This window comes from Siniperca chuatsi, linkage group LG12 (genome assembly GCF_020085105.1).
Source record: "Siniperca chuatsi isolate FFG_IHB_CAS linkage group LG12, ASM2008510v1, whole genome shotgun sequence".
NCBI classification, from domain to species: domain Eukaryota; kingdom Metazoa; phylum Chordata; class Actinopteri; order Centrarchiformes; family Sinipercidae; genus Siniperca; species Siniperca chuatsi.
Window position 1 is genome coordinate 15937896 of NC_058053.1, and position 25485 is coordinate 15963380.

Here is a 25485-nt window from a genome sequence, read left to right on the forward strand (position 1 = left end):
GACAAACATCCATAACAACTCAAACATATGCAAAGCTTTTCATTTTATCCAAATGCTAATTTTGCAGTGACCTATAAGGGCTCAGTTATTCAATCAATGTGCACTGCACAATAATGTGCGAAGACAACCCTCCCTGTTTGGTGCATCATGTATCAAGCAGCAGATTTTTCACATAGAACTGGGACACTAATCCCCTTTCCAATAGAAGAGACATCACATGGCAAAAAAACTATAATCTTCCTAAAAGTGATTAAAAACTTCTGAAAATACACTGGGTGGGTACACACTCACACAAAGTACTACACATCTGTACTAAGAAAAGTATTGTGTGATAAAATAAGAATTAGAGAGAAGACCCCAGAGATTTCAAAGATTATTTTAACTCATAGGTCCTAAAGTTTGTCACATAATCTCAATATAATGCCTTTCATCTTTTTCTGAAGCTTTTGTTAGAGTATGTGATGAAAAAATAATCTTTCATCTTAAATATCTAACCCATACTATTATTTTTAACTTCTATAATCAACCTCTGTATTATTTCCTGTTTACTTCAAAGTATTATATCACTATGTAATTAAAGCTGCAATAACACATTTTTTGGCCACTTGTGGGCTGTAAATGCAACATTATAAAGTTCATATGGTGAATGTGTTAGCAAACAATTGCCTACATCCAGCAGTTACGGAGCAACATTGCCAATCATTTGGAGTCGCGTTTCTGGCCACCTGACAAATGCAAGTCCAATATTCACTCTCCTTTTAGCTCTGTTTTGGTCTCCACCATCTCCTGAGGGAAACATCTGGCTCTTTAGCTGCTAAATACCCCACTATGTTCATCAGCTAGATGCTAACTTTGTCTGTATGCCGTTTGGTGTAGGGAAGGTAGTGTACAGGAGCTTTTTGCTGAACACAGCAACCTGTTGCATCTGGAAACGAAGCTGATAAGAGTGGAGTGAACCAAAAACCAAAATAATGAGCTAAAAGATGCTATAAGGCTCTTTAGAGCTGAGGGCAACTGCAGAGTTGGGTGATAATTATATGTTGGTTTGTCACTAAAAACGACCCCTTTCATATTTACGTCATCATTTTATCAATTTTTAATATTTTAATATATAAAATATTGATTTGAGCAGCTTTAACATGTGTTTTCAAATGATATATAACTACATAATAAATTAATTGGATCCATTTTATCCAGTAATACTCATAATTGTCTTGTAAAGTTAAATGATGAAAAAAAAAAAAAGAAGTAGAATGCACTTAAATAGCCAACATGAGGGAAAGGAAGAGAGCACAAGCAAACACACTATACAGCGACCACTTTAGGGATTGTATTTCATTGCTCTTCCCCCTCAGACTTCAACAGTTTTGTTAATATCAATCCTCTTATCAAATATTAATGTCTGAGCCCTACCAATACTCTGACATGGTTAAGTTAAGCCAAACCTCTCCTTCTTGTCCTCACCCCTTCACTGGGATATCTGTGAACTATTGCAGAAATAATATTATATCAGTATTGCAAAATGACAGCCAGCATCAGAAAATGTAAAAAAGGTTTGAAAACATTTTAGAGTATGATAAAGATATATTTGGATATTAGGAATGAAAATTTGTAAAAAATGTAATGATTGAAACAGAAAATGGCCAGTCAGCGTTATAATTTTAAGAAGAATATTGGCTGCTATGTAATCACTCCACATTTTCTTCTGCATAGTCTAATTTGAATCACATTTAATGACTTCCTTAACCGATTAATTTTCTTTGTCATGACGGTGAACAAGTGCTTGACATATGCTGTTGCACTCTCTGTAGAGGTAACACTTAATTATCAAACCAACTGGATTACTGCTCAAGCCTGCCAGCAATGACGACTTGAATTAATGACACATGAAAAGCAATCTCCGCACCCTGTAAGTCCAAGGCCTGCAAGGGCACCCACATCTCTGCACATAATAAACATCCCATCATTGTGAAGAGGACTTTACCTCCTACATCTAAAGATACGACCAGAACTGTAAATCTGCTCAGCTTTCCTCCTTCAGGTTCATCTGTGTCCAGAGGGCATCCATTACCCTGCTGCTTCACTGTGTCTCATTGAGGTCCTGCGCTTTCACTTTTCAACTAAGCAAGAGCCTTCAGAGTGACCAGAAAAAAAGTCCATAAAGTGCAACTAGAGAATTTATCAATTTAATGGTATTACTGCATTTAATTAAAGTTTCAAATTTGTGCTATTCTCTCTAGTTTTACATAGCTTACCAATATTCTTGAAACACATTCCCAATACACATTAAATATCTTAACAAAAAAATCTATGTATTAATAGCTTAAACTAGATTTTTTTTGGCCACCTGCGGGCAGCGGAAACAAGAAAACATTGACATATCATCACCTTTTAAGTTGTTTTGACATTGGTGTTAGCAAACAGTTTCTTATTTACATATCCAGCAGTTACGAGGAACATATTCATTTGGAGTTGTGTTTCTGGCCACCTGATGAATGTAATATATTGGCTGGTGTTTGGTCTCCACCTACTCCTGAGGGACATGTCTGCTGGAGCTCCAGATGAGTTTTTTTTTCTCAACTGCTATTTCCAAGGTCAAGAATGAACTTTGACCCTCAACTATGTATTGCTAGGTTGAAAACAACAATAATTTGCATGAACTCAAACTGTCAAAGTCCCCAGATACAGTGCAATAACAAAAGCAAGAATTTACATCAGTGTTGCAGAATTCCTCCTGCATTCAGGTTCATTTGGGTCAGGTTGGTAATGACTCCCTGCCACGTGCTGATTCAGGGAGATGCCCAACATTGGTAGATGTCATGTGCAGGTAGTAGATAGAGTGAGACATGCATGGTTCAATGATCAGAGCTGTAAGTGGTAATGACTATGCAGTAATTACAGCCCTCTCTGCATCACTAATAAAATATGATGTGGGGTGTTAATCAGCCATTAGGGCACATCATCAGTGTGCCTGGTAAGTAATAATGGTCTATTACTACTCCTGAAGAATTGTTGTAGAAATTAAGGGAATGTGAATATGTTATTTTATGACTGGTGGAAAAAACACATAGGCAGGAGCTTTAATAGTTTTGCAGTACACATACAGTAGCTTCACATGCTTATACAGCTGCGTTATTACAAAGAAGTAACTTTATGAATAAAGAATGATCCCAGCCAAGCAGATATTTCCCAAGTATTGTTACCCATCATTCACTGGGTACCATTCCAACTAAGCCAGAGTAACCATTAATGGTAATACTGGTGACCTACAACAGACTGGAACAGAACCACATCAGGCCACACTGGACTTTCCTTTACCTTCCAGAAGACTGACAGCAATTACGTATGCGATCACAGAAAAGTAGCCTTTAAATCAAATGTACAGCAACTAGACTATATCATAACTGTTAAAATAAACATCCTTCAGTTAGTGATATCATTGAGAAAGCAAAGAAAAAAGTAATCATCATCAAAAATCTAATTGCAGTAGTTGCCCATTTTTGTTCTTTTATTCTGTCTTTTCTTCTTAAGAATATATACAGCTTTAAAGACAGCTTTTCAGTCCACAATAAATAAAAACCTCGAGGACATTGTGATCTAAACATCCTATATATATATATATATATATATATATATATATATATATATATATATATATATATCCTATATGTTCCGTCATTGCTATATAGGCACATCTCTCTCTCTCTCGCTCTGTGTTTCATCAAAGGAGAATATCGAAGAGCGTCCATACTGTACTCATGTTTTGGCTTTGGTCCCTTTGTACTTCTGAACTAAGCATTCATTATGCATAAGCAACAAGAAAGCTACTAATGAAGATTTTATAATTGATTTAAAAAAAAACTGCAACATCAGCATATGCATAGAATTACCATACCACAGTTGAAAGGGGAACAACTTACATGAAATGAAACAGGAAAAAAGCTATACATACTGTCCAAGAAGTACTAACACTTTAAAGAGACTTAAAAATGTATTTTCATTTTATTGGTCTGAATAATGTTTCAGAAATTCATGTGCCTGCTAAATATGTAGCAAATGGATGAGGCAAGAAACAAGACTGGGGCTTCTAGGGATACAATTAAGCATACAAGCAAATTAACTGTTAGCTCAGTGTTGGCTGCCTCAGCTACATGTATTGAAGTCATTTTTGTTTGTACTTTCAAACCCAACTTGAATTTCTAACAACGCATAATTGCAAGAAGTATCTTTGAATAGAGCTGGAGGCACATAAACAAGGATGATTTGCTGGTTTGCAATTACGAACTACAAAACTAGAGGTATACACTCTCGCACACACACACACGTGCGCATTCTGTAAGCTGAAATGGGAGCAGCCTGTTTAGATAGATGTGTGCTTATTATCAGTTTCACACATAGTTTTTTTTAGCAAATAGCCTTTGCTTATTTTGACGTTGTGATTAACCTTATTTATTATGTGTATTTGTTGACCTGGGTGATGTGCTGCTGCATACAATTGCACTTGCGGGGATAAATAAAGTTGTTTTGAATTTAACTGAATAGAATTAAGGAATCCAGGGACAAAAAAATATATATTTTGGTTGTATTCCTGCCTTGGCCCAAGACCTAACTTTTCACCCACTTTCACTGAAATATGTTTTGTAGTGTTTGAGATATCTCTTAATTAATAGTTAGGCAGACAAAGAGAGTCGAACACATAACCTCCCTGGCGGAGGTAATAACAAGACTTTGAAGAACTAAAATAAATATGGATTTCTGTAGTGAACACAGATTCATGAATAATGGGCTGGCTCTGGAACATTCTTGAAAATCGGCATAATAGATCCACCAAAGTCATACAATGCTTTGCTAAATTTCTAGAAATCAGGGAAAGGACAAGGAGCGATATGAACAGTTCATATCAGTTCAACGCAAATTCAAAGGCACCAAAATACCACATGTAGAAATTTTGTAAGCTAAACAAACTCTTAATTCAACTGACAAATCTTGTCTTGTCTAGCCTCTACAGACATATAAGAGATGCTGTCAACAGCAGCATCACATTATGCAACAAAAAGGATGACCCTGATTAATTCTATTCATTTGCATGTCAATAAAAGATCAAGTTTCCACCTCAGTATTTCAATGCATGTCATCCACCTGTGAAAGCTAGGCTTTGATTTGCTATTGCAACACATTTTTAGGGTGAATAATTGAAGTTATGAAGAAGAATGTGGAATAAATGAGAAGCTCAGGTAGAATCAGTGGTTAGTTGTTTGTCTTCATCACCTCCTGATTTTAACTAAAAGTCTTTGTCACCTCAACTGAAGAAGCAGTCTCCCTTTCTGTTGTACTGTATGAATGGTAATGCACATGTATGAATGTTTTTGTGTTCTGGTTGAGTGACCTTGTGTTCACATGGAAGAAGCTTCTTCTCAGTTTCTCTAATGTGTGACAAAGGCTTCATGTGGCTCTTCTGCTATGAATGCCAAGTCTGCAGAATAATATCTTAAAATGTTTTTTGTCATTGTCATTAGATGGGATGATTTGATAAACTGCCAAACTGTTACCTTGACATATAAAATGTTATATCACCTGCAGGGGAACATTAAAAATATGTGTTGCTGGTATTTGCTCAAATGCAAATATTCTGGGATTATTAAACTAAAATTATTATATACATTTACACATGGACAGCTATAAGTCTAACACTGCTGCTTTATTCAAGACATATAATGTATGCTTCACTGTAGGGATTTCAGGCTGTATGTCTGAAAATCAAATTTCCTCACCTCAGACCTGTCGCCGTAACAATAAAGCTGCGTTGTTGTTGTTGTTTTAATCTCAGTGACAGATGATCTGACTGCACCAGGATGGAAACTGATGGTAAGATATTGCAGTGAGAAACTGAATAACCTCATTCTCATTTCAATGGAAAGCAATATATATATCTCTGATACTGACCTACAACCTTTTACCACACATGCAAAACACTTCTGAAGACATGATTTACTCAGTCGTTGCTTTGTGCAAGTACAATTTGAAAATCGGCTCCTTGTTTTGGGACCCAGTGTCACATTGAATATATCTACTCCAGACCAAACACTTAGCTAATGAACATGTAACAATCACAAATAATTCTAGCAGCTCTCCCCAGTGCCTGAGAGGAAAACAACCTGCTCAACAAGCCATATTCATTCAGCAGATAAGGTAATGCCATGACGCTCTTCCCCTAGCATCTTAAGAGGACAGCACTTAGAGGTATGTTTCACCAAAAAGCTCCTGAAGAGAGCAGGCCTGCCCGCTCCACTTCTCCCCTGACTGACAGCACACTCCAGAGGAGCCACGCCGCAGGACATGCACACTGATCCAGTCTGACACGCCTGACCTTTCCTGGGCCGCACGGCTGGCTCACCGCGCACTGCGCCCTGCCCAGCTGAAAAGGCCATACAATGCCATGCAGGCAGTGCCATCGCTGCCCACCTAACCACCCTCCCCCCACACACACTGCCATCTCAAGAGCTGGCAAGGTGAATGCCTGGGACTGCATAGAGACAGCCACTCAATCTGAGAGGCTCTCAACTGCAAAACAAGGGTATGCCATCTGAATTTGGCAGTGATATAGGACTGGTATTTCCCATTGTACCCTTAGGTGGAGTAAAGATTTTTGTAACAAGTGGATTACTGCATCTTTATTACAAATTACCTATTTTACTGACCAAGGGTACCATTTAAGAGATTTTAATTAAGGTATTACTCAGACACAAAATGATTATGAAGATGAAATTTGCATAATACTATTAGTCAACTCACTTTGTAAATGTGCCGTGTGCAGTGGCTAGTTAGTGGGGGTGGGGGTGGGGGTGTGTGTGTCTAACATTGTGTGTCTGCCAACAGTCTTGGTCGAGGCAGAATTATCTCAGAATAGATGTTGCTGGAGCCCACTAAAGAACAAGGGATGAGAGGACTGTAAGTGTAGAATTCATGCTGCAGCTGTGAAATGAAGAGCTGTCGCATCCAGTGAGCACTTTCCTGAGTAAAGGAAACACTTGGCACAGCAGAAATAAATCATGTGCTCATGTACTTCAGTGTAAGATTGTATTTTTCAAAACAGAGAAGGAAATTCTCCACAGTTCAAAAATTCAGCTTGTGTGACATTTGGTCAGTGCCTTTTCTATCTGCTGTGTGCATGTGGAAGTATCTTTGAGGACAATTAACTGGCTAACAGACTTTTAACATGCAATTTTAATGAATAACCTAAACTGTGATGCAATTTAAAGAATCAGTGACTCCAGAAACACAAACAGCATTGGAAAATACACACATCCAGTGAGTGTAAACGCACACACGCATATTGCTCATGCAGTGACTACTTCATTACAATGCGCCCCCTTGTAGTAATTTAGTAATTTGTACTGCATCTCTATCACATTAGTACAAGCAATTGCAAATGTCTTCTACTGCAATTACAACAGAAATTACTGGAGAGATAATGCATTTCAAATGAAGTGGTTCTACTTTGCTTTTCCTCTCAGATAACTTCTGTGCATCTACCAAAACAAACATCTTGTGATAATTTGAACTCAGTCTTGAGATAAGATGGCATCAAATGTAAAGACAGTAGTGCTCTGGTTCTGTAAGTCAATAAGAACACCTCAAAAGGACTTAGACACATCACACAAGACTCAAAGGCCAAGGATGCAGGGAGAGTTATGTGCACTGGTGTGTGGGGCAGGTTTGAGTACTATACACCCCAACTTTGGACAATTTATTCAACAGAGATGAATACCGTCATCCACAAGGATGAAAATTCAGCAAAGGAAATCAGTCACTAACCCTTTAACTTGTCCTTATGGATTCAAAGTGTGTGCTTTCATAAAATCAATTTTCAATAGGTGCAACAAGCTTTGATCCAGTGACAATGAAATCACTACAGGGCGGAGGAACATTTGGACTGCAGGCTCACAAACAACATAAGTTCTGCTGCGAAAGGGGAGTTCTGCAAATGGTTCAGTACAATTGGTTAATGGCACTGAGGAGGAGAATAACAGCACCGGCACAGCTGGGCAGGAACAAGTTCATTGTGAGGGGCTCATGTGAACACAAAGGACAAACACAGACAAATTATATGTAAGAAGGTCAAGCAAAGTAAAAGACTATGTTAAATGTTGTTATAGCAGTTTACATTACCCCCAGTCTCACACACATACACGTCCACCTAACTGATTGCTGGGTGATTGGTTGTAATTATTTTCCTTTTTACAGTCAGTCTCCTTTGGTTTTCTTGTGGAAGTAAATGTCTAATCCATGACTATGCACTGATGACAGAAAAGTGTAGCTCTCCTGTTCCTGACTTCCTGACTAAACCACAGTAGGTATACCACGCCAGTGGGAACACCGTGAGTACCCACCCCATCCATCACTGCTCACTTTACTGTTCAACCAGGACAAAGTTAAACTTAAATGTGTAATTCATCATGGGGCTCCAGTGATTTTGGGGCCACACAGATTGTGTCTTGCATGCCTGTTGTACACCTGTTGTGGCCCTGGTGGGGGACATAATGCTTTCCCTAGCCCCTTACTCCAACCTTAACCATCACAACTAAATGCCTAACCTTAACCCTAACCCTAACCTTAATTTAATTGTAACATGTGCCCTAAAACTAGGTCTTAACCCTTAAAAAGCAGTCTCTACCCATGTGGACCTCAATTTTTGTCCATTCAGGTTAAAGTCCCCACCGGGAAGAACACGAAACACACACAAACACACACACGGGGAATCAGGAATATACCTTTTATTCCTCTGGGCCTCCTTCTTATCCATAATGACAGGCACACAGTTCGTTAGCTCGGTCCAGTCTGCATGCAGTCCGCAGCTCCAGCCAGTGGAGAACCGGGAGAAGAGCCAGGACTCATCTTTACCTGGTCGGTGACATGTGCATTTCTTCTGTCCTGGCTTGCAGTCGCACGGCTGCTCCAAGCGAATATTCCTCACCAAGTGTCTCCCGAAAGTGGTTCCTCCGGTCTTCTGGATGTGCAAAAACGCTATCACGTCGTCCCCTTTGATGTTGAACTCCACGTGTCTGTCAAGGTCTCTTTCGGTGAAGTTGAATTTTGACGGTAGTTTAGGAGGGCTGTCATCCTCCAGGTCTTGATCTCTGTAGAAATCATCGCTGTCCTCGTACGGGGTGGAAAGTAGGCTTACCCCCCTTAATTTCTCCCCAGCCTTAAAGTGGCACGAATTGCTGCCAGCGGGACATATGTACTGGTAACCTATCATAACAAAAAGGACAGCTAAAATAGGAACCAAGATGAGCTTACTGGGTCTATCATCCATCATATCAAGATAGTGTCTTCATTCCATTACTGTGAATAATAAGTCGCACCCATGGGTTCTTCGGGGATCAATATCCCTCTATGCCTCAGATACACTAATTATTTAAGTGCCACATGTTGATCAGATAACACCCTCAGAGGACAAAAGGAGAAGAAGTCCACCTTTTGGTTTCTAAAATACTGCACGCCTTCTGCACTGCGCTGGAAATCTTGTCCAAAGTCAAGAGTCATGGCATTCAAATTTCTGTCTGTCCAACTTCTAAAGCCGGTGTGGAGCTGCATCCGCGCCGACGTCCCCCATGCTCCGGTATCAAGTTGAAAATGAGGCAGCTGAGGAGAGTTTTTAGTTTGACCCTTTCTTTATGTTTTTTCTAAATCGCTGCGTGGTTCATTTCGGTGACAGACTTATTTCAGCAGACGTGTCTCACGGCTCGGGCTGTAGGGCTGGATCCTCCGGCAGCATCATCCTTGGCGGGTTGAGGCGGTCTGACTGACTGTGCTGAAGCAGTGCTTTTTGAGAGGATGCTGCTGCATCCGAGCCGACAAATACGCGTTATGCCCTCGTCGTGGTTGGGCTGGGAGAGCTCTACATCCCATCCCATCCATCCCATAATCTTGTTTAACACAGTGCAAAGCCAGAAGCCCACACGGACACTGAGCTGAGGCAGCATGGAGATTTAACCACATTTAACTACCAAATCCGCTGTAACTTTTTGAAGCGCATTCATCCGAGTGTGACCTTTGATGATTAAAGAGATAGCACTATCCCGCTGCTTACAGCCTAGTTGCCAGTGTAAGGATATAGCCTAGCCTTTTTAAATAACCCAATTGTAATGTTTAATATCCGCTCAAAATACAGTAGTGTTAGGAGAACCAATTAAAAGTGAAACAGCTGCTTTCTCTTCGGCAATAGTCACATATCTAATGGAACCATATTGCCGCATTGCCTGCATTTACAGAAGAAAGTTGAGCTGTGTGCGTGAGATAAGATGAAATTTCAGATTAATTAGGATATAAAACAAATAGCTGTAAATAAGCACTTTTAATGCAAAATAGTGTACAATAAAATGTAGTTAATGATAAGCCTATATGCAATTTTAATAAATTAATGAATCAATGGACAAATCTATCCATTAGGCCTATAATTTTTTTCATGTGTTCTTCTCTCATTACAGCTCATTTAATAGACTTAATTAAGCAGTGCTACCAATACTTTTCTATGAGTTCAGTTATTTTTTGATTAATTGATCAGTCATTTAATGTCACTATACTGCCAAAATAGGCTACCCAAAATGTCAATGCTAATGCTTTAAATGAACTTGTAAAGTGATACCAAAATTGGATTTAATGGGGTACTCCACCCTTTTTATGCACCCAGATCAGTTTACTGATCAGCACTCAATGATACTGTCTCATATTGAGTACTGTATCACAAGCTGGTCCTATACAAGTCTTTCTGTTATTGGACCCATTGAAGCATGTTATAAAAGAGCACTGAAAATCTTAGATAAGAAACCTTTTTCTTACCACCATTGCCAAATTCTTGATAAATATAATTTTTTAAATTTTGTAAACTTTAAACAATTTAAAGCGGCCTGTTTGATCTATAAGGTCCTACATGGTATGGCGCCTCCACCATTGAATGATTTTATCAAGCCAAAATCTGTCAGCTCTGCTGGATTAAGAATAACTCGATCCACCGTCAGAGGCGACTGTGAGCTACCGCTCAGGTGAACTGCCTTCTCCCAAAACGTCTGGTCATACCACAGTGTAACATTTTGGAATACTATTCCACTCTCAGTGAGGGAAAGCACAAGTTTTCCTACTTTTAAGAAACATTTAAAATCATGGTTGAGAGAGAGACAAACATGTGATCATGTGTGAGCCCAAATATGCTAAAACTTACTCCTGTGCAACATACGCTTAACTATATCTCCAAGTCAAAATGCAATAGGGATCGGTACAATGCAAGAGTGTGTGCAATAGGGATCAGTGCAATATAAGGGTGTGTGCAATAGGGATCAGTGCAATAGGGATCAGTGCAATATAAGGGCGTGTGCAATAAGGATCAGTGCAATGTAAGGGTGTGTGCAATAGGACACTGCAGTAGAAGGGCTTGTGCAATATAGATATGTGTCTTAACTGTTGTCTGTGACCCTTTGACTTGTTTTCTGTTGAATGTTTGTAGTTGTACTAACACGATAAAACCTTGTTTTCCTGTCTCTGTCCAACTGAAGTGTACTGTATGTTCTTATCTTTCTGTTAACCTGCCAGGGGGTCTGCAGATGGAAATTAGCCTTAGGCTATAATCTGGCATATTTACATTTGTGTAAATGTTCATTAATATGCATTGTTCCCCCCTTTCTTTAAATAAATACAAATAAAATAAAAAATAAATAAAAAATAAATCATGGGAAGCACAACTCAGCCTGTGAAAACAGTTGTATAACGTCTTCTGTAGCTCTGGAGGGAGCTTTCCAAAGTCTATGAAAATTACTCGCGATGCCATCAGTCTTATCTCAGCTCGGGCTCGGGAACTTCAGGTTTTGTAAAGCTGCTTCACAAGCTGGGCACATGGAGTTCCAAAGAAGTGAGCTTTTACAAGGCAGAAGGGTCTAATGAAAGATGCTATGGAGTTGCCTAATTTGGAAATTGTAGGATCCAGGGTTTTTGTTGACTCATATAGATTATAAACCAGGATATCTCAGCCTCTGCTGCATTGATTTGGACCATTCTTAAACTACAGTATACCACTCCAGTGCGAACACCGTGAGTAGGCCTGTCACGATAATTATTTTATCAACTTATCGAAGTCAGCAAAAATGATCGAGGTTATGTCCATATATCACATGATATTGCCCATTGTGTTTACATACGTGTTAATTTGGATAAGAATGCCACCAACATTTTAACCAACATGATGCCAGAATAAACATCAAGGTTTTCCCTGCATTATAAGACTTGGGCACAATGCCTGAGCGTTTTTTTTCACAGTGCCTAAACCAAATGTAACAGAAAAATATTATGCTGAGTCTGAGACACGCTGTCATTTCTGGTCACGCTGCTTCTGTCCTCTCGTCGTCTGCTCTCTGTGTCCGAGTTTCACCAGGGACTTCACTGTTCAAGACAGTGGCAATGCAAATTTGCACCAGGACAAAACTAAATTTCAATTTGTAATTCATCACGGGGCTCCAGTGGTTCAGGACACAAAGCATGTGTCTTGCATGCCCGATACACACTTGCTCTGTGGCCCTGGTGGTTTGGGGACCACACAGCTGGCTTCTGCATACCTGTTCATTCACATGCAGACACACACACACACACACACACACACACAAACAAGCATATATTCCTCTGGCCCTCCTTCTTATCCATAATAGGTTACACAGTTCGTTAGCTCGGTCCAGTCTGCATGGGTTTTCCCACCCATAAGGATTATAAATCAGGATATCTCAGTCTCTGCTGCATTGATTCTTTTTTCATGTATTTCTCTTTCTTTACGGAAGTTTGATACTAAATTGTGGGACTACCCTTTTATATTCTGATGATTGACTAATAGATTGACATACAAATAGTTTCATCTATAATAATCATAATAACTATTATGATTATTGTTGTTAAATATAATTTGTTAAGTGATAACACTTATAGGCAAGTCACACATACTCACTCACAGTGTAGCTAAAACATGCTCCAGTGTTTGAGCCTCAGCTTCTCTCTCTTTAGCTGTCTGCCGCTGTGCCAGAATAAATTCCAACTTTACCATCAGGTTTTTTAAACTTTACACTCACTGTCACTAATTGTGTCCATGTAAATAAGCTGACAAATTGTGCTTAAAAATAAGTATACGCCATGCTTTATTTTTCATTTAACGGTTGTTTCAGACACGAATAACGGTCAGCGCGAGCCATCACGATACACGGCAACCCCGGCAACTTGCTAGCTGAGCTGTACGGGTTGTTAGCTGCCCGAAATACCTACCTGAAGCCCTTTGCTTTGTATGGAAACGGTCAGCATCTCTAACCGGGTGAGGGTATATTATTGGCAACACAGTAACTACTGCTTATGTACGTCTAATCGCTGTTACATGTTTGTAGCAAACGATCTTTGTAGACTTTGTTCGTTAAATCACGCTAGTGTACCGTTTTCATTCACGCCAAGGCTGTTTACTTCTGTGCTACTGCTAAGTTAACTTCTGTTCTGTCTGACCCTTCTGAACGCGCGTTATTTTATAAGTAGCCAGGTCTAGCTAACGACCTGATTTTCTCATGTAGCTAGCTAGCATCTCTCACAACAGTGTAGGCTAACGCTACTCTTGAGTTTTATAGACATCTATGTGCACCGGTGTTGTGGTTTAGATAATAACTTAGAGTAACTACGTGGCATTGACTGCCACATCTCGAAAGGCAAAGGGGCCGTGTGCTGACGGTGTTGATGTTTGCTTTATGCCACTGTAGGTTCATGTTACGTCGCGCCGGATATAATGAGGAACGTTATTGTGCTGTCACTGCTGCTGCTGAACATACATCATGTCATATCAGCACCCAAAGGTGTCACTGCCAGTCTAAAAGCAAAGTGGAGCATGACGCCTTTCCTCCTGGAGACAAGGTACTCATCCCTGGACATGTATATCTGGCACTCACAGCAAATCTGCAATAAACAGGGCCGTAGCCAGGATTTGAATGTTGAGGTCATGAGTGCAAGCCCCCCAAATGCACCCTATACCCCCTCAAAAAATTAACTTGTCACTGAACAGAATATCTTTACATTTATTTAATCATTAGTTTTTTTCATATTTTGTTGATTTGGTTAATTGCCCAGTTATATTTTCTGTAAATTTAATTTCCCAGCATGTAGGTCTTAATGGTTTTTCAAAGCCCTGTGCACACTGCCACAACAAAAATCCTGGATACTGAATTCTTTCTTTCTTTCTTTCTTTCTTGGGTTTAAAAGTAGTCTAATCTAAATATATTGAGTCTAAAAAATTCTGGAGTCAGCCTATAAAACACCCACCATGTACAGATTTGTAATTGTTGAAAAACAGAGAAAATTACCTAATTCTCCTTGACAGAAGCTACGGCCCTGGAAATAAATACAGAAGTTATTCAGATTGTTATTGAGTATATTTGTTTTTCCTATTAGTTGCCTCATATTGTAGTGGGTGGGAACAACTGTAGATGGTAATTTCCCCAAATTTTATATCCACTGGGGAAAAGTGATTCTTAAATTGATGTTCATAAGTCAAAATGACATACTCTATTCCCCAACATACAATGTTTTTTTCTTGTGTGTGTGAAAATATTCTGATTGTAATCAAAACCTACTGCATGGCTGTAAGGTCTGTGTGATGCTGTGTGATACTTAACAGCGGACATTATGGAACCACGACTGGAGACAAGTTGGGCACAATTATTACCAGAAAATCTAAAGTAGCTCTGTAGCTCTAATCGCAGTAAGAAAATGGTTACTTAGGTACATACTGTGGTTACTCACTAATGCTGACTAATACTTTCATTTCTCTTGTGCAGCGAGTTTATTGGAGAAGATGGGAATGAGAAATTCTGGCAGTTTGTTGATACTGTGAAAGAGCTCACTGTATACAAGCAAGGCGGTATGTTGTTTGAAACCAAGCCATTCCTTGGATTGTAGAGGTGTAATTGCTGTATTAAAATAGATTTTAAATAATTTTGCACCACGACAGGTGTGCTTGTCTTCTGAAAAGTCTCATTATTACTAATGGTGATGTGTCTCACAGAGTCTGTGCGCTCGTACTACAACTTGATCATTAAGAAGGCTGGTCAGTTTCTCACGGATCTTCAAGTTAATCTCCTCAAATTTGCTCTGGCTCTGCGGTCATACTCACCAGCTGTTCATGCATCCCAGCAGGTATGTTGTGATCAGAATAGTGTGAATTTAACTGTTATAAAACCTTCTCAAAAGCAGCCTGGCAATACAAGAGAGCCAGGTCCATTTCTTGTCAGAGGCAGTTACATCTTTTGTCTGATTTGTCTCATGTCTGTTTACCCTAATCTAGACCCAGTGTGCTCTGCAGGCCTTACAGTTTTTCTCTGTTGCTTTGGCACAATCTTTAAACGTCAATATTCTCAAACCACTGTATGAAATACTCCACATCGATAGCTCATTTTCTCACAACAGTATATCAGACAGTAAATTTTAAATCTGGCCATGTCTTAATGCCAAATGATTGACAACAGATACATTTTGACATCCATTAAGTTAATTCTGACATTTTAGTTCAGCCTATCACATGTTGTCAAGAGTAGCTTACAGGTGCAATTCATGGAGTGTTGTTTCTTAAAACACATTTATACTACAATTTATTGGTAACGATAACAATTTTAGTTTTTGGATTTTACATTTTATATTACTGTTAAAGCTAGGGTAGGTAATGTTGGAGATAATACTAGCAAGAGACAGCTAGATTTTGAAAGTATCCAACTGAAAAAATCCCACCCCCACCCTTCATGCCTCCCTCCAAAGCAACGCACCCAAATCACATTTTCATGCAATGAGGGGCAGAGTGCTCGCAGGTAGGCAGGTAGACAGGCAGGTAGGCCAGAAATGATTTTTTTTTTCCAGAGCGTTTGATTTATTGATTGCTGTCGGGATGTAAAGAGAAATTCAACAAATATAACCAAAAATGCTTTTGAAATACATTACCTACCCTAGCTTTATAGTGCATACTATAAGTAGGGGGAATACATGAAAGGTATATGCTGAAAGACCTGTGAATTATTTTTTAAAGAAACTGGGGTTTATATAACATGAGTTTTAAATGGATACTTCTCATTTGGCTGTAGACTAAATTTGACTTTAATACTGGGTGACTCTTGTTTCATTGCACTCTGTGTACACAATTCCTCAGCCGTTAGATTGTTGTGGTTTCAACAGTGATAAGGACAAATTTCATTTTGGTGACAGTGATGCACTGGGTGATGAATTTCTCTAATTTTAAAATGTGTAAACATTTGAGTGAGTAATGGCCTTTTGCAGGTGAAATGAAGTGTTGTGCCACACAGTGTAAATTTCTGTGGTGATTGCTGGAGAATTTTGAGAATAAATCAATCACATTTAACTATGATTAACGTTTGTCCATGTTTAAGACTGAGGGGTGATGCTGTAATTACAGACTTGCCATTTTGTATTTTTCTTTTAGCCAAAATCACATGCGTTTTAATGTGAGTAACCCTTGTAGGAACAAAGGAACAAATCATTAGATCCTGGAAGTGTTTGCGTCATGTTGTAGCTAGTGTGTTATAGAACATTATTCTCCCTCCTGCTCTCAACAGGTAGCCAGTGATGAGCCTCCGCCTGAGGCTTGCCCTGCCTTTGTCTCCATCCATGGTCAACATAGCTGCAGTACCAAGGACATCAAGAAGCTCCTGAAGGCAGCTGCAGGCAGGTAACACGGAATGGCACTGTCTACCCCTCTGTGGATAAAATCAATCCATAGAATAGAACAAGATGAAAAGCTGACGCAGTTATTTTGTTATTAAAATTAATTCCTTGATGCTTTCGTTGGCTGCATTTTGCCTGTGATGAACGTAGAAATGTTGAAACAAATCGTTTTATTTCTGAAATGTCGTTCTTTCTCTAACACCATTTCCAAATGTTTGCAGGCCAAAACCGTATTTATACAAGAATGATCGCACATATCCAGGGGTCAATAAAACAGATGTGCCAGTTGTGATCCTCTATGCTGAGATCGGAACCAAGAAGTTCACCTCTTTTCATAAGGTGCTGTCAGAGAAAGCTAAAGAGGGCACACTTATATATGTGCTGCGGCATTTTGTAGCGGTGAGTAGCAATGCTTTTTCAGCCATTTTTAAACTGAAGTTCCACTGATTAAATGTTGTTTAATAAATAATGTGATTTGCTGTACTTCTCAGTGAATAAGTTATCTAGTAATCTAACTTGTGCACAATAGAGCTCTGTTAGGTTTTAAAGGATAAGGCTTATGATTATCTATATTTTTCGTATTGTCAACATATTGCATGAAAAGATGAAAATCAACAATAATAAAAGCTAATAAAGCTTATTCCTCTGTGCATGTACCTCCATTGTTTCTTCTTTACAAAGATGGGTGCATTATTGCAGTGACAGTGACATATGTATTCCTTTTAGTGTAATACTGACAAAAACAGGGATCATCAAAATGATGGACTGAACAGATTGCATTACTGACCATGTTCAAGAGAAAAAAATAACAGATTCCTCAAAATCGAACTGAAAACTAACTGAGATACAGATGCCTTTGATGCCTTGTGTGCTGAAGAAAAGCAGAGTGTGGGTGTCTTCTGATTGTGCCTGTGAAAGACTAAGGCAGTGCTTTGATTCTGGGTGACATTAGTGTCGAGGTTGAATGTCAGTGGATCTGCTGCTGTATGTGATGGTCCATGTGCTTCTTGCTCCCACTGGTAAAACGTGTTTATAGATTATAACTTTCACTGACTCTGTAGTATTAACAAATCCCTTCTGTTAAACAAACACAGTTGGGCAATAACATATAGACATACAATATGTGGCCAAAATAATGTGGACACCTGAACATTACAGTCATATGTAATGTGCTGGGCACTGATGTTAGCCGATAATGTCTGATTTGCAAATGACATTCTGACTTATACAAAAGGTGTTTGATGGGGTTCAGGTCAGGGCTCTGTACAAGTCAGTCAAGCGTTAACATTTTCCTTAATTGGAAGAAGCCTAGCCCAAACAATGAAAAGCACCAGCAACCCATGTCATGAAGCTCCCAAAAAACAGATAATGTGCTGACGTTGCTTCCCGAGGCAGTTTTGAACTTGGTAGTGACTGCTGCAATTGGCAAGTGAAGACAATTTTTCAGGCTGCAGCATTCAGCCTTCGGCGTTGCGGCTAAGCTGTTGTTGCCCCTACGCATTTCTGCGTCACAATAACAGCACTTACAGCCTACCGGGGCAAATCTAGCAGACCAGAGATCTGATGAACTTATTGAAAAGATGGCACCCTATGACAGTCTCTGAGCTCTTCAGTGCGACCCACTCTACTCCGAAGGGGTGTCCACATAATTCTGACCATATAGTGTATATAGGTATAGGCAGAAAGCATGGGGGATGGATCTGCAGTCTTGATGATAATTATCACAGTACTTTTAACTGTAACAAAACTGTACACTGTGTTACACTCAAGCCATTACTCTGCCTCTCACTACTTGCAGGTTCCAAAGCCTCAAAAGATGCTTTTATCTGGGTATGGAGTCGAATTGGCTATCAAAAGCACAGAATACAAAGCTGTGGATGACACCAAAGTAAAAGGTCAGTTGGTGACTTATCAGACATTCTGTGCTGGACCTTGCTATGTGTCCAAGGCAATAACACACAAATATTTTGCTTTGTAGATTCAAAGACAGTTATAAATGCTGAGGATGATAATAATGATGAAGTTCAAGGATTCCTTTTTGGACCATTAAGGTAAGTAGATTAACTGTAACGTGTTCATTACCATAAAGATTTATTTTAATCTCTTGTATTTTCTGTCCTTGCTGGGCACCCTATGCTTGATGTGACTTAATAAAGAGATAAAAAGAAATCCTTGCATTGTATTTGTATTTTCCTCTTTTTCTTTTACGTCTCTTAAGGAAATCTCATCCTGAACTCCGGGAGCAACTCGTTGAGCTTCGCAAACATCTCCTGGAGAGTACAAATGATATGGTCCCTCTCAAAGTGTGGGAAATGCAAGGTATCGATTTTCTATTACAGTTGTAATAAAATTATCAATAAAGTTGGAATGTATAATTTGTTGTTCTAGCTTTTTTAGAGTTACTGTATATTATAGGCTACCATTTGTGGCTGGATATGCTATTATTTTGTACTGTTGTCTTTGATTAACAGTTAATCATTTGAACACAGCCTGTGTGTCATAGCACACTTAATGTAATCTCCTTTGATTGTCTTGCATGGATTTAATTTGTCTCAACATAATGTGCATTCATAGATGTAGGTGTAAATGTTGGTGATTTTATTATTTGATCTCCACAGATCTTAGTTTCCAGGCAGCTGCCAGAATCATGTCCGTGCACAAGTTTGATGCTTTGAAGCTCATGCGAGACCTCAGTCAGAACTTCCCAAGCAAAGCCAGGTAAGATAATTCATCTTATTTTCTCTTTCTGGTTGACTGGTTAACATATTTTTAGGGCCCCTACTCTGTGTTACAATGTCTGAATTCAGGCACAACAAATGCTGTTATTTAAGTGCACTTGAAATGTCTTTTTTAAACCCATTTGCTTGAGCATTATCCACAATAAATACACCTTTTAATACAAAGATGTAATCAGCTTTTTGATGTTTGCTTATTTGGGCTCAGGCAGCTTGTGATAACACCAAAAAGTGCTGAGTAAGAGTCGGGTGTTTACAGGGAATTGACTAAAAACATACCATCTTGAGTGCCCACAGGTTTTTGCAGATTAAAACTGGCATTTTACGGCCGGCTGGGGACGTGGTAAAAGCTGATGATGACTGTACATGTTTTACTGTACCCACAGATCACTGACAAGAGTGGCCGTAAAGCAGGAAATGAGAAAAGAAATTGAGGAGAACCAAAAGGTGCGATATCATAAGCAGTATTCCCACATGATAGTGCAGGAGGTTTTCCTTGATGACATCCTTAGCTATTTCACAAGTTTTATTTTGGAGAAAGAGTTTCTAATCTTTATCTGAAATAAACAACATCAAATGAGACATTTTATTCTTACTTTTCTCCTAGTTTCTGTACACACTTGATCTCTTCTACTTACTGCTGTAGTCTCTGTGCACATCTTTTCTTGTCAAAAGATCAGACATTAAAGGTAGAATCGCTCATTTAGGGGTTTTGGCATTCAACTAACACTTTGAGCTTGCTCTTTCAGCGTCTTAGTGAGACCATTGGTGTTCACCCAGGAGACGGGGAGCTCTTCATCAATGGACTGCATATTGATCTGGACATTCACAACCCTTTCAGGTAGGAACCCAGCATGAGGTAGCAGTGGTCTGCCTGTGCTCTCCCCAGGAAGCCTCAGACCTATGCATTGGCTCAGTAATCCTGTTGCAACAAGATCAGAGTTTGTCGCAACACAAAGCCACTGTCACACAGCTAATATGTATAAAAAAAACTAACCTGTGATGTTGTATTTACAGCATTTTGGATATCCTTAGAGGAGAGGCCAGGGTCTTGGAGGGGCTTCATAACCTAGGCATAAAAGGAGAACATCAGGGCAAGCTGCTGAAGTTACCTGTGAATGCTGTGGATAACAGCTATGCCTTAGATATCAGACATCCAGCTATAATGGTGAGTCCTGTCCAAAAGCATTATTCTTCTGGCCCAGATCAACACTGCAGGTGTTTTTTCAGGGTTTGAATTAGTGGATCACTCATCAGGCTATTGCAACAGTCTCGAGCCTGCCAGAAACTTTAGTTATTAATTGGGAAGTTAGCCAAAAAAAGCTATCAAATTAAAAACTTGCAAGTTTTCATTGTGGCCCGTTTGGCCATTTTAATATTCTAGGTACTATAAAAATGCCAAAGAAATTAAGATTTTAAGCCTTTCCGCATTCAACTAAGAGGTCTGTTATTTCAGCTTGCACCTCCCCCTCTAGAGACAGAGAGTATGTACAGTATGTGTATCTGAGAGAGACACACAGAGAGAGTGTAAGAGAGATAATGATTGTGTGCTAAAGAGGCAAACGTTTGCACTGTAAGTTATGGAGAGATAGATCACTGTTGCCAGATTGGTGATGGATGATGGATCATTTTGCAGCTGTGATTCTGGTCATTTATCAGAAAAAGCCATATCTAATAGCTTTCTGTGATGGTGGGTAGCTTTATAACAAGTGTACATGTTAAATGTTGTACTTGTCAGATCAAGCATATTTCTGTCCACAGAACTGCTCAATTTTGTGCCATGCAACAGCTTTATTTACATGTATGCACTTACCTATTTATTGAGCAGGTACTGCTTTACTCTAGTTAAAGCACATTAAAGGAGGGGTATGCGATTCTAATCCAATACAAGTCCATCCATCCATCCATCTTCTTCCGCTTATCCGGGGCCGGGTCGCGGGGGCAGCAGTCTAAGCAGGGACTCCCAGACTTCCTTCGCCCCAGACACTTCCTCCAGCTCCTCCGGGGGGATCCCGAGGCGTTCCCAGGCCAGCCGAGAGACATAGTCCCTCCAGCGTGTCCTGGGTCTTCCCCGGGGCCGCCTCCCGGTGGGACATGCCCAGAACACCTCCCGAGGGAGGCGTCCAGGAGGCATCCGGATCAGATGCCCTAGCCACCTCAGCTGGCTCCTCTCGGCGTGGAGGAGCAGCGGCTCTACTCGAGCTCCCCGTGTGACTGAGCTCCTCACCCTATCTCTAAGGGAGCGCCCAGCCACTCGGCGGAGGAAGCCCATTTCGGCCGCTTGTATCCGCGATCTTGTCCTTTCGGTCACTACCCAAAGCTCATGACCATAGGTGAGGGCAGGAGCGTAGATTGACGGTAAATCGAGAGCTTTGTCTTTCGACTCAGCTCCTTCTTTACCACAACGGTCCGATACAGCGCCCGCATCACTGCAGGCGCTGCACCGATCCGCCTGTCAATCTCACGCTCCATCCGTCCCTCACTCGTGAACAAGACCCCGAGATACTTAAACTCCTCCACTTGGGGCAAGGACTCCCCACCCACGCGAAGAGAGCAAACCACCTTTTTCCGGTCAAGAACCATGGCCTCAGATTTGGAAGAGCTGATTCTCATCCCAGCTGCTTCACACTCGGCTGCAAACCGTCCCAGTGCATGCTGCAGGTCCTGGTTTGAAGAAGCCATCAGAACGACATCATCTGCAAACAGCAGAGATGAGATCCTGTGGTTCCCAAACCAGACACCCTCCGGCCCCTGACTGCGCCTAGAAATTCTGTCCATATAAATTATGAACAGAACCGGTGACAAAGGGCAGCCCTGGCGGAGTCCAACATGCACCGGGAACAGGTCTGACTTACTGCCGGCAATGCGAACACAGCTCCTGCTCAGTTATACAGGGACCGGACAGCCCTTAGCAAAGGGCCCCGGACCCCATACTCCCAGAGCACTCCCCACAAAGCGCCCGGGGCACACGGTCGAATGCCTTCTCCAGATCCACAAAGCACATGTGGACTGGTTGGGCAAACTCCCATGAACCCTCGAGCACCCGATGGAGAGTATAGAGCTGGTCCAGTGTTCCACGACCGGGACGAAAACCACTCTGCTCCTCCTGAATCCGAGGTTCGACTATCGGACGAATTCTCCTCTCCAGTACCCTGGAATAGACCTTACCGGGGAGGCTGAGAAGTGTGATCCCTCTGTGATTGGAACACACCCTCCGGTCCCCCTTCTTATACAGAGGGACCACCACCCCGGTCTGCCAGTCCAGAGGCACTGTCCCAGACCGCCACGCGATGTTGCAGAGACGTGTCAGCCAAGACAGTCCCACAACATCCAGAGACCACCCCCGAAGCCTTGCCACCAAGGAGCTTGCCAACAACCTCAGTGACTTCGGCCAGGGTGATGGATGAGTCCGCCTCCGGGTCCCCAGCCTCCGCTTCCTCTTCGGAAGACGTGACAGCGGGATTGAGGAGATCCTCAAAGTATTCCTTCCACCGTCCGACAACATCCCCAGTCGAGGTCAACAGCTCTCCACCCGCACCGTACAAGGTGTTGGTGAAGCACTGCTTCCCCCTCCTGAGCCGTCGGACGGTTTGCCAGAATTTCTTTGAGGCCGACCGATAGTCCTCCTCCATGGCCTCTCCGAACCTCTCCCAGTCCTGAGTTTTTGCCTCTGTGACCGCGACGGGCTGCAGCACGCTTAGCCTGCGGTACCTGTCAGCTGCCTCGGGAGTCCCACGAGCCAACAAGGCCCGATAGGACTCCTTCTTCAGCCTGACGGCATCCCTTACTTCCGGCGTCCACCACCGTGTTCGGGGATTGCCGCGCGACAGGCACCAGAAACCTTGCGACCACAGCTACGAGCGCCGCGATCGACAATGGAGGTGGAAAACATGGTCCACTCGGACTCAATGTCCCCAACCTCCCGGGATCTGGGAGAAGCTCTCCCGGAGGTGTGAGTTGTAGACCCTGCTGACAGAGGGCTCCGCCAGACGTTCCCAGCAGACCCTCACGATACGCTTGGGCCTGCCAAGTCTGTCCGGCTTCCTCCCCGCCAGCGGATCCAACTCACCACCAGGTGGTGATCGGTTGACAGCTCCGCCCTCTCTCTTCACCCGAGTGTCCAAGACACGCGGCGGAGGTCAGATGATACGACAACAAAGTCGATCATCGACCTCCGGCCTAGGTGTCCTGGTGCCACGTGCACTGATGGACACCCTTGTGCTTGAACATGGTGTTAGTTATGGACAAACTGTAACTAGCACAGAAGTCCAACAACTGAACACGCGCCGGGTTCAGATCAGGGGCCGTTCCTTCCGATTACCCCTCTCTAGGTGTCACTGTCGTTGCCCACGTGGGCGTTGAAGTCCCCAGTAGAACAACGGAGTCCCGGGTGGTGCACTGTCTAGTACCCCTCCCAGGGACTCCAAGAAGGCCTGGTACTCTGCACTGCTGTTCGGCCCGTAGGCCGCCACAACAGTGAGAGACCTGTCCCCACCCGGAGGCGGAGGGACGCGACCCTCTCGTTCACTGGGGTAAACTCCAACACGTGACGGCTGAGCTGTGGGGCTATGAGCAGGCCCACACCAGCCCGCCGCCTCTCCCCGCCCGGCAACGCCAGAGAAATGGAGCGTCCAGCCCCTCTCGAGGAGACGGGTTCCAGAGCCCAGGCTGTGCGTGGAGGCGAGGCCGACTATATCTAGCCGGTAACGCTCAACCTCCCGCACAAGCTCAGGCTCCTTCCCCCCAGCGAAGTGACATTCCATGTCCCTAGAGCCAGTTTCTGTGTCCGGAGATCTGGTCGCGAAGCCCCTGCCTTCGACTGCCGCCCAGATCTCTCTGCACCGGCCCCTTACGGATCCTCCCTGCGGGTGGTGGGTCCACGGGAGGGCGGCCCCACGTCGCTCCTTCGGGCTGTGCCCGGCCGGCCCCGTGGGGAAAGGCCCGGCCACCAGGCGCTCGCCGTCGGGCACCCACCCCAGGCCTGGCTCCAGGGTGGGGCCCGGTAGCGCCAATCCGGGCGACGTAACTGGCCTTGATTTTAAATAATCCATAAGGGTCTTCTGAACCGCTCTTGGTCTGACCCGTCACCCTGGACCTGTTTGCCATGGGTGACCCTACCAGGGGCATACAGCCCCAGGCAACATAGCTCCCAGGGTCATTCGGGTACTCAAACCCCTCCACCACGTTAAGGTGGCGGTTCAAGGAGGGGCCAATACAAGTCTTTTTGTCATATTCAGTGAATATCTCCTCACTGGCTGCTAGCATTCTGTGTGTGGGCTGAAAAAAAACTCTGGTGTTTGTACACAGCCCTGGCTCTGTAAATGGGAAATAAACAAAGTGGCTCGGACCGGGCCACAGATTCCAGAATCATACGTACTTAATCTCATACTTAATCTCTACCTGTTCCAGGAACAGGTAGAGATTAAGTACCTCACTCAAGGTGGCTGTTCTGTTCCTTGTACTTCTCTCATGAATATCATCATTCTCACACAAGCCTTCTTTTTTTCATTTCTTTCCAGTGGATAAATGACATAGAGAATGACCCAGTGTACCGCAGCTGGCCAACAGGTGTACAGGAGCTCCTCAGAGCCACCTTTCCTGGTGTCATCCGGCAGATCCGACGAAATTTCTTTAACCTGGTGAGTCACCTGAAGGCCAGAAATGCTGAGGGGTAGTGGTGATGACGGGGAAAGAATTGAGAAAGGTCTTCATTGTAGTTGTTACTTCAACTTACTTAACTGAAACCTATGAAACTCTTCTCTGCTAGACTGTGCTAGATGAAATTGTTTTGTTTTTTTATTTGTGGGGTGTTTGCCATCATAACATTTCAGTCAGTGCAGTCAGACACACCCTCACAAAAGAGAATACTGAGTACATTGTGAATACTTAACATTGCCTCTGATTATCAGAACTGTCTGGGACTGGGTATATTGTTGTATCTGCTAAACTCTAATTCTTTTATGATCCAAGTCGGATAAAGAATATTTGTTAATGTATTATGATTCAGGTTTGATGA

General features: G+C 42.1%; 2 protein-coding genes across 9 annotated transcripts in view; one reads left to right on the forward strand and one right to left on the reverse strand.

Annotated features, from left to right (window-relative positions):
* The window catches only part of hs6st3b (heparan sulfate 6-O-sulfotransferase 3b), a 63553-nt gene extending 53508 nt beyond the window's left edge, over positions 1–10045 (reverse strand). Inside the window, exon 1 of the mRNA XM_044216024.1 lies at positions 8772–10045. Within this exon, the coding sequence (XP_044071959.1) occupies positions 8772–9319 (548 nt within the window). The 5' untranslated portion in view covers positions 9320–10045. The remainder of the gene's footprint in view (positions 1–8771) is intronic.
* A 3157-nt stretch (positions 10046–13202) lies between these two features.
* uggt2 (UDP-glucose glycoprotein glucosyltransferase 2) overlaps positions 13203–25485 on the forward strand; it is a 42944-nt gene continuing 30661 nt past the window's right edge. For 7 of the 8 annotated variants that reach the window (XM_044216013.1, XM_044216015.1, XM_044216016.1 and 4 more), the window contains exons 1-14: positions 13228–13382; positions 13773–13923; positions 14844–14926; positions 15071–15201; positions 16626–16738; positions 16956–17133; positions 18533–18629; positions 18713–18785; positions 18953–19053; positions 19353–19452; positions 19856–19916; positions 20219–20310; positions 20487–20637; positions 24989–25108. In XM_044216013.1, the coding sequence (XP_044071948.1) occupies positions 13316–13382; positions 13773–13923; positions 14844–14926; positions 15071–15201; positions 16626–16738; positions 16956–17133; positions 18533–18629; positions 18713–18785; positions 18953–19053; positions 19353–19452; positions 19856–19916; positions 20219–20310; positions 20487–20637; positions 24989–25108 (1518 nt within the window). In that variant the 5' untranslated portion in view covers positions 13228–13315. Of the gene's footprint in view, positions 13383–13772; positions 13924–14843; positions 14927–15070; positions 15202–16625; positions 16739–16955; positions 17134–18532; positions 18630–18712; positions 18786–18952; positions 19054–19352; positions 19453–19855; positions 19917–20218; positions 20311–20486; positions 20638–24988; positions 25109–25485 lie in introns of all 8 variants that reach the window. The other variant, XM_044216021.1, reaches the window with a different exon arrangement.